Consider the following 15,256-nt stretch of genomic DNA (forward strand, 5'->3'; position numbering starts at 1 on the left):
AGTGAGTAACTAGGCTCTATGTGAGAGATGTATGCCTTTTCTGAGGATGTATGTCACCACTTTGTCAGAATAAATTGAGATTTTTTTGTCAACATTGTACACCAAAATAAAATGTACATGCAAGCTTTTAGATTTTTCTAGCTACCGAGGGTTTTTTACCACTTATTCTTTAGTAAAATAACAAATAATTACATTAATAGTTAAACTAGTTCTAAAAATTGCACTAGTACACAACATCATGGTACACCTCCATCAACACCCCCAAAAAATTTGAAATGATTTGGAGAAGCTGGTACTATACATCTAAATAAATAAAAGAAAATTTCAAAAATGATTGAAAAATGTCAACAAACACAAAAAAATCTGACTATCGAATAGCTCAAACCTAGGACACTAAGGTTCAAAGTAGGGAGTGGTTACCATTGCACTAGTCAAGTTTGTTCATTAGTAACCGAGCGCAATTCTATTTAACTAATGGCACTTACGAATAAAAAACAAAAAAAACTGAAACGAATGGCACTTAGAAATGGTACATTTCAGTATTCACAGGATTCACATTCTATACATCATACGTGGAAACTACATCTGAAAACATCGGAAGTAAGACTGCACGCACTATTTTAGAATTCATTACTTAGGCCCAGCTCATCTTCAAGGTCATCTCTCTCTTCAAAGAGCTTGAGGAACCATGCCTGGTCTCGCTCCCTCTTCTTCTTCTGCCAGTACCTGAAGCCCCCGAACAAGGCAGTGACGACAAGGACTGAAGCAAGAACACTAACTACTATGATGACGGCAATTGATGTCTTCTTAGTTTCCAAATCTTCACTTGGTCCAGGGTTTCCATGTCCTGGCACGAAAGCAGCATCTTTGACATTAGCTACTACCGATTGAACAGGGAAATAGGCTGCAGTATATCCTAGACTACGGAAAAGCAACTGTAAATCCAGCGAGTTCATAGAAAAAATGTCTCAGCAAACAGAAAGGAATAGGTATTGGATATCAGCAGTACTGATGTGCACCCGTTGGGTGATTGCCCGATCTTTCGATGAGAGGGTGTGGAATAACTCGATTGGGGGAGGAGACGACGTTCACGGCCCGACTACAGCCTTCCAAAGACGCTGCGCCTTAGCAACCGATACACCACCTCCTATGGCTGTCACGATCTTGTGGAGCGTGACACCCTGGCCACTAGGGCACTCGTCCTGCAAGCAATCGAAGAACTAGCAAGAACAAGTAGAACAAGTACTGAATTACCAGATCTAAATGTAGGTTTAAAGATCAAACTACAATATGGTGGGGTTCCGAAGACAAGAAGACGGGCGGCTGAACTAGCACGCGCGCTTGCAAGCAAGTAGCGAGAGCTAAACTTGATCTAAACAAAACCCGCTGTTCTTGGTGGCGGCTAGGGGGTTTATAAACATGGGAGGACGACCACAAGGGTATTGGGGTCGTGCTGCAACCCTAGGATGCGTCCCTAATGGACCTAACTTGATACACGACCCATTGGGCCAAAATAGGGTGACGCAGCACCATGGGCAGAAAAGGCAGGAAATGTCTCGGTAAGAAAACAATGATTACGGCGGCCTCAGAACAGATATGACTATAATTCCGGATCCATATGAAAGTAGACTTGATAAGCTTTCCATGTTGTGCTTGAACATTCCAATCCGAGCCCGCATCTGACCGTGGTGACCGTCACAAGTTGGTGTTCTTCTGCAGTCCGAATCCAGCATGTTCAAATCCTTTTCCCTTTCGGTCTTCTCCCTGATTCCTAAGCAAAACAAGAGTGCACGGGTCTCCATGGTCTAAATATGATGGACATGAACTCAAGAGTGTAATCACCTGATGGTTGAGTTGACGAGCACGAGCGCGAGTAATGGGACCAGAAATTGGTACTTGTATTGGTATAGATGCATCAGTAGTGTGGATGTCTTCATCATTCTCCCCTTCTTGCATTTGAGTCGTCCTCGACTCAAGCTCAACTTCCTCTCCCAAGTAGGGCTTTAAATCTGCAATGTTAAATGTGGGGCTAACCCCAAAGTCTGCAGGCAGATCTAGCCTATATGCATTGTCGTTAATTTTCTCTAGCACTTTAAACGGTCCATCGGCTCGAGGCAACAATTTAGATTTTCGTAATTCAGGAAACCTTTCCTTTCTCAAATGCAACCAAACTAAATCTCCAGGTTCAAAATTTATTTCCTTTCTACCTTTATCACTAGCAAACTTATATCTAGCATTCATACGCTCTATGTTTTCTTTAGTAGTTTCGTGCAGTTTTAACATCAATTCAGCACGCCTAGTAGCATCAAAATTTAGTTTTTCAGAAGATGGCAAAGGCATTAAATCAATAGGAGCACGAGGTAACAAACCATATACAATCTGAAATGGGCACATCTTTGTAGTAGAATGCAATGATCGATTATAAGCAAATTCAATATGAGGCAAACAGTCCTCCCACATCTTAATATTCTTCTTTAGAACTGCCCTTAACATAGTAGACAAAGTTCTATTCACAACTTCAGTTTGACCATCAGTTTGAGGATGACATGTAGTAGAAAATAAAAGCTTAGTCCCCAATTTTGCCCACAAAGTCCTCCAAAAATGACTAAGAAATTTAGCATCACGATCAGAAACGATTGTGTTGGGCACACCATGCAAGCGAACAATTTCACGAAAGAACAAATCAGCAATATGAGTAGCATCGTCAGTTTTATGACATGGTATGAAATGTGCCATCTTAGAAAATCTATCAACAACCACAAACACACTATCACGTCCCTTCCTAGTCCTAGGCAATCCCAGCACAAAATCCATAGAAATATCTTCCCAAGGAGCACTAGGAACGGGTAGAGGCAAATACAAACCGTGTGGATTTAACCGTGACTTCGCCTTTTGGCATGTCGTGCAACGAGCAACCAATCTCACCACATCTCTTCTCATCTTGGGCCAAAAGAAATGACCAGCAAGTATGTCCTCCGTTTTCTTTGCTCCAAAATGTCCCATTAAGCCACCTCCATGTGCTTCCTGTAACAACAACAAACGAACGGAGCTAGCTGGAATGCATAGCTTGTTAGCTCTAAACACAAACCCATCACTAACGATATATTTGTTCCATCCTTTCCCATCTTTACAATGCAGCAACACATCTTTAAAATCAGCATCATGAACATATTGGTCTTTAATCGTCTCTAATCCAAAGATTTTGTAGTCAAGTTGATTCAGCAAAGTATATCTCCTAGACAAAGCGTCAGCAATGATATTCTCTTTTCCTTTCTTGTGCTTAATAACATAAGGAAACGATTCGATAAATTCAACCCACTTAGCATGTCTACGGTTCAGTTTTCCTTGACTACGAATATGTTTCAAAGATTCATGATCAGAATGAATAACAAACTCTTTGGGCCACAAATAATGCTGCCATGTTTCTAATGTTCGCACAAGAGCATATAATTCCTTATCATAAGTAGAATAATTTAGAACAGACCCACTCAATTTTTCACTAAAATATGCAACAGGTTTGCCTTCTTGTAACAAAACACCACCCAATCCAATTCCACTAGCATCACATTCAAGCTCAAAAGTCTTATTAAAATCAGGAAGTTGGAGGAGAGGTGCATGTGTCAACTTATCTTTCAGCACGTTGAAAGCGTGCTCTTGTACTTTGCCCCAACTAAAATGCACTCCCTTCTTCGTAAGCTCATTCAAAGGTGCAGCAATGGTGCTAAAGTCCTTCACAAAACGGCGATAGAAGCCAGCAAGTCCTAGGAAACTCCGCACCTGTGTGATAGTCTTTGGCATAGGCCATCCATGTATCGCTTCTACCTTGGCTTGATCAACCTCAATTCCCTGTGGAGTCACAACATAACCAAGAAACGAAACTCGATCGGTGCAAAATGTGCACTTCTTAAGGTTACCAAATAAACGTGCATCTCGTAAAGCATTAAAAACAGCACGCATGTGATCAACATGTTCATCCATAGATTTGCTGTAGATTAATATGTCATCAAAGTATACTACCACAAATTTTCCAATGAAGGCACGCAAAACCTCGTTCATTAATCTCATGAAAGTGCTAGGTGCATTAGTTAACCCAAAAGGCATGACTAACCACTCATACAATCCGAACTTAGTTTTGAAAGCAGTTTTCCATTCATCTCCCAATTTCATACGAATCTGGTGGTACCCACTACGCAAATCAACTTTAGAAAAGACAATGGCACCACTCAATTCATCAAGCATATCATCTAAACGTGGAATAGGGTGTCGATAACGTATCGTGATATTATTAATAGCCCTACAATCAACACACATACGCCATGTTCCATCTTTTTTAGGCACTAAAATAACCGGAACAGCACACGGACTAAGAGACTCACGCACGTAACCTTTGTCGAGTAGTTCTTGCACTTGTCGCTGAATTTCTTTTGTTTCCTCTGGATTTGTCCTATATGGCGCACGATTCGGCAAAGATGCACCAGGAATAAGATCAATTTGGTGCTCAATCCCTCGTATAGGTGGCAGCCCCTCTGGTATCTCACTTGGAAATACATCAGAATACTCCTGCAAAATGTTAGTAATAACAGGAGGCAAAGAATGCTGCATATCTTGAATTGAAATCAAAGCATCCTTGCATACCAAGGCGTAGGCAACAGTAGTGGAAGCAAATAATTCATTAACATCAGTTTTTGTTGCAAGCAAGCAATGTCCTTTCAATTTTATCCCATCTTTGTTATTACCAACAACTTTAATATTCTTGTTGTTCTCAGTTTTAGCTTTGGTAGCTTTAGCAACATCATCACGCACAATAGCCTCAGGGGACATGGGAAGCAAAATAATTTTCTTATCATGGTATATGAGAGAATATTGATTTGATCTACCATGATGCATACAATCTGAATCAAATTGCCATGGTCTACCTAGCAGAATATTACAAGCATCCATAGGCACAACATCACAGTCAACAACATCACGATATGAACCAATAGCAAAATTAATTCGTACCAGCTTGGTTACCTTGACCTTACCACTATTGTTGAGCCATTGAATGTGATATGGATGCGGGTGCGGTTTGGTCGTAAGTGCAAGCTTCTCCACCATGTCGCTGCTAGCCAAGTTGTTGCAGCTACCTCCATCAATGATCAAACGACATGAACGCTCCTTAATGACACACTTTGTTTGAAACAACGTATGTCGCTGATTCTGCTCTGCCTTCTCCATTTGTGCACTAAGCACACGCTGTACAATGAGGCTCTCATAATGCTCTGCATCATCTGCACCAATCTGTTCTTCGGGTGGTTCCTTAGTGCCTACATCATCAGCCGCAAGCAAAGCAAGTGTAGCTTCATCCAAATCACTAGCAGAGGAATACCCACCATCGTCTTTTACCACCAAAACACGCTGATTAGGACAATAACGCTGCACGTGTCCATAGCCCTTGCATCGATAACACAGAACATCTCTTGTTCTACCTGTGGAAGCTACTGAAGAGGCACTACCTGCGGGTTTCTGGGCAGATTTGGTTGCTGAATTTGTGGAAGATGCACGTGGTTTGTCGCTGGAGGAAGGCGGGGGTGCTGGTCGACTTGGCGAGGGAGTTGGTGCTAGTGTACGGCCGGTCATGGATGTAGTCGTGCGCTGTTGCCATGGTGTAGATTTTCCTGCAGAAACATTAGACCTTGCACTAGCACGTCGTCCCTGCACTTCCCTTTCAGCTTTGCAAGCAAGATGAAACAATCGGGTTACATTAGCATAATCTTTATAAGCAAGGATGTCCTGAATTTCCCTATTTAACCCGCCCAAAAATCTAGCCATAGCAGATTCCTCACCCTCCTCTATGTTACAACGCAGCATACCCATTTGTAATTCCTGATAATATTCTTCTACACTTTTAGTACCCTGTCTCAATTGTTGCAACTTGTTTAACATATCACGTGCATAATAAGAAGGAACAAATCTAGCCCGCATGACCCGTTTCAACGCATCCCAAGTTTGTGGCATGTTATTAGGATTCTTCTTACCATGTTCTATCCACCAAACAGAAGCAAATTCAGTAAACTCACTAGTAGCAGCTCTAACCCGCGCATTCTCAGGAAATTCATGGCATGCAAACTTTTGATCAACCGCAATCTCCCAAGTAATGTAAGCATCAGGGTCATATTTACCATCAAAAGAAGGTATTTTAAATTTAACCTTACTAAAAGCATCATCATTACCATGTACCTCACGTCGGTGAAAACCACCCATACCTCTACGGTTAGTACGTAGTCGCCGGCGATTAGGTGCTTCTTGGTCATCTTGTTCAGTATCAGCAACATAGTCATCCCAGTTACCTTCGGCGCCCTCATCACGCCCACCATTGATATTAGCATGCATCTCATCAAACCGCCTCAAGAGTGCGACAAGGCTCTTGTCAATATGAGCAACTGTCATTTCCACATTTGCAAGTTTGGTGTTCGTGTCGATCTGTGTGGCCTCCAATTGCCCCATCTTTTCATTCGTCACCTGCATGTCATTATCAAGACCTTCCGTGTGCGTCTTCACTAGCCTTACAAAGTGTTGTATGATACCCTTGGTGCGAGGAGAGTGTGGCATATTACGAGAAGCATCATCAACCTCCAATCCTGCCATGGTTAGACGAACAGAGGCAACAAGAAAAAAAAAACGTGAAGGAATAAAAACTCTACAACTATTAGGATGTAGCTACTGCAAGGCGCTCACTCTCAACCTGCCACACAAGCTCTTACCAATTCTTACCTTGCACAACAGGAGGGGTCAGCAACCAACAAGTCTGCAACCGTGGAATAAGTGTATCGGTGCCGCAGCAACACGACCTGTCAAACTGTAGTCGAAATATGTAGAGTTGTAGGTGGGCTGAAGCAAGGAATACACTAGTACCACGTTAGTTACAAAAGCAAGCTGAATAATCGTTCAACGGTGGTACTGTGCTGGTCCTAGGCTAAACCAGGCTAGAGACGTGAGCCTAGGCACAAAGGTAGTCACTGAAAAAGAACAACTAGCACAGCACAAAGAGAAACAACAGATTTAGAGATTCAGCCCCCTTCTTCTTCTTTTCCTTTTTTTTTCTTTTCTATTCTTTTTTTTCTTCTTCTTCTGTTTTTTTTTGCAGGGGCCTAAACCCTTTTTTTTCACTATGACAACCCAAACAATAAAGATATTGCTAACAACCCCTTTAAATCAGATTTAACAAATCTTGTTAATATAGGAAGTCCAGAAATCTCTACGATGATTGCGGAGCGCTCAGAACGAATTTTGAGATAAGGTCAGATCCGTTGGAAAGAAGATAAGATAAGCTTTCCAGATTGTATTTAAACTTCCAAATCGGATATGATATGTATCCGTGGTGGCAAAAACGAACCAGAGATGTTTTTGGTGATGGTGGATTTCGTGGTGACCAAAACGTGGTAGAACTCAAAACTCTAAAGGAATAAACTAAGACCAGCAACTCGACACAACCGATGCAACCAAAAACTCAACAAGCCCTAACTAAGTAGTACTAGTAAATGCTCAATGGTTTATAGGATTGCGGTAAAACTAATCTACTATTTTTTGGCTTTTTCTGGACTATAGGAGATAAGAAAACAGCGAAGAAAAGTAAATCTCTCACCGATAAACCTTGCTCTGATTACCAACTGATGTGCACCCGTTGGGTGATTGCCCGATCTTTCGATGAGAGGGTGTGGAATAACTCGATTGGGGGAGGAGACGACGTTCACGGCCCGACTACAGCCTTCCAAAGACGCTGCGCCTTAGCAACCGATACACCACCTCCTATGGCTGTCACGATCTTGTGGAGCGTGACACCCTGGCCACTAGGGCACTCGTCCTGCAAGCAATCGAAGAACTAGCAAGAACAAGTAGAACAAGTACTGAATTACCAGATCTAAATGTAGGTTTAAAGATCAAACTACAATATGGTGGGGTTCCGAAGACAAGAAGACGGGCGGCTGAACTAGCACGCGCGCTTGCAAGCAAGTAGCGAGAGCTAAACTTGATCTAAACAAAACCCGCTGTTCTTGGTGGCGGCTAGGGGGTTTATAAACATGGGAGGACGACCACAAGGGTATTGGGGTCGTGCTGCAACCCTAGGATGCGTCCCTAATGGACCTAACTTGATACACGACCCATTGGGCCAAAATAGGGTGACGCAGCACCATGGGCAGAAAAGGCAGGAAATGTCTCGGTAAGAAAACAATGATTACGGCGGCCTCAGAACAGATATGACTATAATTCCGGATCCATATGAAAGTAGACTTGATAAGCTTTCCATGTTGTGCTTGAACATTCCAATCCGAGCCCGCATCTGACCGTGGTGACCGTCACAAGTTGGTGTTCTTCTGCAGTCCGAATCCAGCATGTTCAAATCCTTTTCCCTTTCGGTCTTCTCCCTGATTCCTAAGCAAAACAAGAGTGCACGGGTCTCCATGGTCTAAATATGATGGACATGAACTCAAGAGTGTAATCACCTGATGGTTGAGTTGACGAGCACGAGCGCGAGTAATGGGACCAGAAATTGGTACTTGTATTGGTATAGATGCATCAGTAGTGTGGATGTCTTCATCAAGTACTAGTAGATGCAGTGCAGTTTGGGCATAGGAATGTTGCATTGAACTGGCCTTCCTTAAAGCGGGTGTATTTTCCGCCCTTGAAATCACTCAAACACATCTCCCATTCATCAAAGACAACATTAGGCTTAAATGTGCCCTCCTCATACAAACCACATCGCTTGCATTTCTTTTCTGGAAGCTCTTTTAAGGGCTGCCAAAATTGCAATATTCAATATATGGTGCTAACAAAACAATGAGTGAGGAACTGAAGATCAATTTTAATTATCATATCGTAAGGAAGTTGCACTCAACTAGTCAATGGATGATGGCAACACTTAATATGTAAAAAGCCTATGTGAAATGAAAGAACATAAAGTAGCATATCGTAAGGAAGTTACCAGTGTTCTAACCATCAGCCCTATGGTAGTTATTGGTTTGGCTGGTAACCCTAGCAGCAACCTGCATGGTCGCATCAGTCTTTGCAGTAGATGGTTTCTCAACAGGTGGAGCACTTGCAGCTGGTGCCACTACTGGTTTGGGGGGCTCACCGCTTCCAAAGAGATAACCCAGAGAACTTTGACCACCACCAGCACTACCACCACAGCTCATCTTGATTATTGAAAAGAGAAACTGTACAAAGATCTAATCAGGTATCAAGCATTACTTCGACACATTGTACAGAGGTATAAGAGAGACAATGCAAATCAATTTAATTTCAAGTACCACAAATAATCTTGAAAATACTAAAGTATGTTTGGGATCTGCCACCAACACTTGGTAAGGATATAATTCTCCAAGAACAAAGTAAAACAGAGAAGATATAGTTTGACATGATCTACTCTATTAAACTTTATTCGGTACTGTAACTACAAACAGATGAAAACATCAAAACATATCTCGATCTGTCATGGAATCTTGGTAACGATCTTATTAAAGATGTAACGAACCGATCTTCCAGATATACTTTTACTCAGATACTCAGATAGAGTGATAGACACTGATTTCCTTCTATGTTGCATGTTTGTGCAGAAAACTGATGCACCAACAACTGTACAACTAAACAGATTGATAGAACGATCAAGGAAAAGAAAGCATCTTCGGTTTAACTCTGCCAAGTAACAAAGTTCAAAAGAACATCTGCCTCTAACGTTATAACTAGTGAAGGAAATAATAAACAAATTGTCCAAACAACCACCATCACGCCATTATAAACCTTTTTGTCAAACTGCACAGTGCAATAGATATCCAATATTTTCACTACCGATGCTGATGATCGCGAGTTCATGAAGTTGATGTCTTCCCTGGCATACGCCGCTCATGAGTTCAATTCATTCAATCAAGCCATGGTCAGTATCAGAAATATGCTGTATTAGTCTGAAGAATAGGCTTGTTCATAAATCAACTATCAATACTAGAAATCATCATCTTCATCTTCTATGGACATGTCATCATTATTGTCATCGCCACCATCATTAAAATATTGAAGCATTGTATCATCTTCCTCCTCATCGTCACTATCTTCAAGAATAATAGCAGCTTCCTTCTTTTTTCTTATTAGTTCCTCTAAATTGCCTTCAATTAAAGTGTCTTCTCCACCTTCAACATTGTGCAGAACCTGATTATCATCACCTTCTTGCACTATATGCTTAGTATCAGAACAATAATCATCCTGATGCACATCATTACGGCCCTCATATTTTTCAGCCACATCATAAATATTCCTATGTTCAAATTTCTGCACAACTCGAAAATCTTTACATTGTGGAGTTGTGTCTTCCAGGTAAAATATCTTTTTCGCTTGGTCTGCCAAGATAAAAGGATCAGACTTGTACCAAAATGACTGCACATTGATGGATTTGAAATGTCTGTCATCTCGAATGCCCACAGTCTATCCTACTTGGTTGTACCAATCGCATCAAAATAGAACCACCGTCCGACGAACTTGATAATTCGAGTTATATTGTAACTCAATTACCTCTTTAAGGACACCATAAAAATCTATGTTCTCTCCATTATGTTCACCTTCAGTCATTACACCACTATTTTGTGTCTGCATGAACTTCTCACGATCCACTGTGCTAAACCGCACTCCATTAATCTTGCAAGCTGTACTAGTCTTAACTTGCCGAGCTGGGCCACATCACAGTGCCCACAGTCCTTCGCTAACCAATTCTGGATTCTCATTATGCTTCTTCTCAATCTGTCGCAACAAAATTACTCAGCTCAGCAATTATAGATGCATACCAAAAAATTTAGTAAACCTATAACATAAAAGTTTAATGACTTACATGGGACATAAACCACTTTGCAAATCCTTGTTGAACCATTCGATCAACATCATTTGGACGTGCACCTTGCTGCGATAGCTCTTCCCTGTACAGACTGCATGGCAAACTTTATTCATAAGAATATTTTCAAATTTAATAAATAAAACATAAATTAAATCTCAAACATGTAAACGATACTTACTTCAAATATTCCTCTACTTCATCAGCATTATGTAGCACATACCAAACTAACTTATTCATGATAGCATCATCAATGTACTCAGTCTTAGTAGCTCCAACAAGAGTAGCACCATGCTTAAAAACAGAGATGTCATTAGGCAATGACATCTCTGTACCACTATCATCATCCTGGTTAAATCTAGTGTCAACATCCTTCATGTACCTAGAACAAAATGTCAAGGTATCACTTGCCATATATGCCTCAGCAATTGATCCTTCCGGCCTAGCCCTGTTCCTTACAAAAATTTTCAAAGTGCCTAGTCGCCTTTCTATTGGGTACATCCATCCATACTGAACAGGTCCTCTAAGGAGTGCCTGATCGGGAAGATGGACACACAAGTGCACCATGACAAAGAAGGCAGGTGGAAAGATTTTCTCAAGTGATGAGGATATCATCCACTATTACCCGTTGGCAAAGACGCAATTGGCCCAGTTGGCCCAATTGTAGTCGGACGGCGACCGTGTGAGCCTCAGAATTATCCCACCTTGCTTAACTTGGGAGGAGGGAGCCACTTTAAAAGGGAGAGCCACCCTTCCCCCATTGGACTAGTCTTTTGGGGCGATTGGGCCTTTCCCTGAGTTGGGTGTGCTTAATGAACTGTTAGGCTCCGGGCAACCCTAATTTGTTGGGCCTCGGCCAACCCCACCTGGGCTGGGTGTGTCATCTGGTATCAGAGCTAGGGCCCATTTTAAGAAGGTGGGAATGATGAGGATATCATCCACTATTACCCGTTGGCAAAGACGCAATTGGCCCAGTTGGCCCAATTGTAGTCGGACGGCGACCGTGTGAGCCTCAGAATTATCCCACCTTGCTTAACTTGGGAGGAGGGAGCCACTTTAAAAGGGAGAGCCACCCTTCCCCCATTGGACTAGTCTTTTGGGGCGATTGGGCCTTTCCCTGAGTTGGGTGTGCTTAATGAACTGTTAGGCTCCGGGCAACCCTAATTTGTTGGGCCTCGGCCAACCCCACCTGGGCTGGGTGTGTCATCAAGCTTGCATAAGATCAATGGAATTTCTCCTTTCAGCCGTTTCACAACATCTATTTGTAGATTTCTACTGCATAGTTCCCTGAAGAAGGTCCCCAGCTCTGCAATTGCTTCATATACATCCTTCCTCACAAGTCCTCTAAGACCAGCGGGTATGATTCTCTATAGGAGTATGTGGCAAGAATGTGTTTTCAGTTTTCCAACCACCTTTGAACCATCTTCACTTATGTATCTTGCTAGGTTATCCACAAATCCATCAGAAAACTTGATACCTTTGAGGAACTTGCAAAACTCAACTTTCTGATCCTTCCCCAACACATGGAGCAGGTGGAGCCCTGCAGGCCGAGTTGCCATCTTGTTGCAAGTACAGTTCAGGTCTTATGCCCATATCATACAAATCTAGCCTTGCATTATGTGTGTCCTTGGACTTGCCTGGTATACTGAGTAGTGTGCGAAGAATATTTTCGCATACATTTTTCTCTATGTGCATCACATCGAGATTATGTGGAAGCATCAAATCTTTCCAATATGGCAATTGCCACAACCCAGATTTCCGGCTATAAATCTTTGGACCGTCACTACGCTTCCTTTTATTTCCAGTAATGTCAGCCTGCTTCCCTGGCCTGACATCTTTCACCTTCTCTAAATCTTGTAGGACCTCATCCACAGTAAACCTGCCAGGCTCAACTTTGTTTTCACGCTTACCATTGAAATCCAAGCTATTCCGCCATGAATGTGTCCTTTTAAGGTAACGACGATGTCCAATGTAGCATAACTTGTTCCTTATTGCCAGAGACAATGGATTCTTGTCGCAATAAATACATGCATAATACCCTTTTGTTGTTCGCCCAGATAACGTTGCCAGCTGGATAATCATGTATACACCATAGTATATCAGCACGAAGGTCGAACTTCCTACCAGTACATGCATCATAGGTCTTGACACCCTTCCATAGCTTGAGCAGTTCTTCAATTAGGGGCTCAAGGAACAAATCAAAATCCTTTCCTGGACTTCTTGGACCTAGGATGAGTAAAGACATAAAGCAGTTTGCTGGATTCATGCATTCCCATGGTGGGAGATTAAGTGGTGTCACAAGCACTAGCCACATACTGTACTGGGTACTCATGTTGCCAAATGGATTGAATCCATCGGTAGCTAAGGCTAGCCTCAGGTTCCTTGGATCATCAGCAAAACCTGGGTACTTTCGGTCAAAGTCCTTCCACGTTTCCCCATCAGTTGGATGGCTCATCAGATTGGCGACTAGCTTCCTCACTTTCTTGTGCCATCGTGTTTCCTCAGAAGTTTGTTTTGAAGCAAAATTTCTTTTCAACCTTGGCAAGAGTGGAAAATGCCTCAAAACCTTATGTGGAACCCGCTTTGAACCAGTTTCATCTTTCCATCTAGACTCCTTGCATACTGGGCACTCATTCATTTTAGCATTAACATTCTGAAACAACACACAATTGTTCTTGCACACATGGATGTTTTCATATCCAAGGCCCAATTCTTTAAGATATTTCATGGCCTCATCATATGATTTTGGCAACTCACTGTTAGGGTATCCATCTGACATCAGCTTCATCATTGCTGAAAATGTTGTATTGCTGATTCGATAACGAGACTTCATATACAACATCCTCACCATAAAAGAAAATTTTGAATGGCTAGAACCCGGACTAAGCGCCTTCTTTGAATCTCCAAGAACTCCTACAAATCTTGGCTCTTCTCCATCAGCCTGCTGCAATCAGTTCACCGATCATCTCTGGTACTCCATGATCATCATCGTAAACATCATCGTCCACATCCATATGTATCCCAAAGTCATGATCATATCCTTCGACCTCCTCTTCTATACCCTCTACTTCTGTATCTGCCGACTCCCCATGATGAATCCACCTCGTGTATGTAGCTGACATTCCATAAATGTGTATATGGGTTTCTACTTCACTCTGAGGTCGCAACCTTTGATTAAGACAATTTACGCACGGACAACGAATGTGTGTCTCTTCGGGGTATCTTTCACTAACAAAATTCATGAACTCTTCAACTCCTTTCACATATGCAGGTGTGAATTGTTTCCCATAAACCCATCTTCCATCCATCTATTTTGACAATAAATTCAAACTTGCATTAACTCCCTAACTATGATTAAATTGAACAGAATTGAAAACCACATCGAACAAATGCATATATGAAATAAAATTCAAACACACATGGAACCTTATTGTCAAAAAAACAACACATCAGACCTTGGCTTTTCTTCCTGCCCTGCCGCTGTCCTGTTTTCCATTCTGTTTCTGCTGTTTCGATAGTCCGGTAATAAAAACAACTAGCAGAACGCATGTGGGGTTTGGTTGAATCGGGTAATACAGATGAAGAAAATTTAGAAACAACAATATAGCGTTTGGTTTGATTTCTGAATTTTCGAAATCAGATGAAGCACATTGACTACTAGCAGACCTAGTAGCAAAATCACCAATAGTGAACCAGAGGGAGAGGGAGAGGAAGAGGGTGGTCCTCACCGGCGATGTGTGTGGCGGCGGAGGAAGGTGAAGAGGACACAGCGCACGGCACGAGATAACCAGGAGAAGGGAAACCTTGCTGCTCGATATGGCGCGGGATCACCAGGAGGAGGACCGTGGCGGCGATTTGTGTCCGGCGATTTGTGTCCGGTCACAGCCCAATGCGATATGGCCTAGTCCAACCAAACACTTAAAAATGATAATAGGTTATAGTGTAAATGGATTACAGGTTAAAAACTCTCATTGGTTATAACAACAAGCACGTGGTCTAGTGGTAACACTACTACCTGTGCACGTTCAGGTCGTTGGTTTGAAGCTCCACGAGAGCAATTTTTTCCCAAATAAATTTGAGCAATGATTACTAAAACTCATACGTGACCAATTTATTTCATCATTACATCGACCAAACAAGGCAAATTAGCGATGATGATATCAAATCTAATCTGTGTCGAATTTGTTTCGTCAAAAGTTTGTTTCTATGACGTTCCTATCATTTTCGTCATTCATATTCAAGCCTAATCTTCGTCAATTGTAATTTTTGACGAAGATGTAAATTTGGTCATAAAGAGGTATCAATCTGTGACTGAAGTAACCAGCGTCACGAGAAAATCGTCATTGGTGATCAAATTCTTACTACTTCTGGTAGCCACAGGAAATGCCATATTCCTGTAGCTCC

General features: G+C 42.0%; 1 protein-coding gene across 1 annotated transcript; it reads right to left on the reverse strand.

Moving 5' to 3' along the window:
• Positions 1-562: 562 nt before the first annotated feature.
• Positions 563-9,173, reverse strand: LOC103636932 (uncharacterized). Its single transcript, XM_008659234.3, has 3 exons — positions 9,024-9,173; positions 8,586-8,775; positions 563-847 (listed from the first exon to the last, which is right to left on the reverse strand). Exons 1-3 carry the CDS (start codon positions 9,171-9,173, stop codon positions 621-623), a joined length of 567 nt encoding a protein of 188 aa, XP_008657456.1. The 3' UTR covers positions 563-620.
• Between the last annotated feature and the right edge of the window lie 6,083 nt (positions 9,174-15,256).

Source organism: Zea mays, chromosome 8, assembly GCF_902167145.1.
Source record: "Zea mays cultivar B73 chromosome 8, Zm-B73-REFERENCE-NAM-5.0, whole genome shotgun sequence".
NCBI lineage: Eukaryota > Viridiplantae > Streptophyta > Magnoliopsida > Poales > Poaceae > Zea > Zea mays.

Coding starts and splice junctions, on each gene's coding strand:
- LOC103636932 (XM_008659234.3), bottom strand. CDS start 9,173: ATGAGCTGTGGTGGTAGTGCTGGTGGTGGTCAAAGTTCTCTGGGTTAT. Junction 8,776..9,023: donor AGACTGATGCGACCATGCAG/GTTGCTGCTAGG, acceptor CAATTTTGGCAG/CCCTTAAAAGAGCTTCCAGA. Junction 848..8,585: donor AAACTGCACTGCATCTACTA/GTACTTGATGAA, acceptor CTTTCGTGCCAG/GACATGGAAACCCTGGACCA.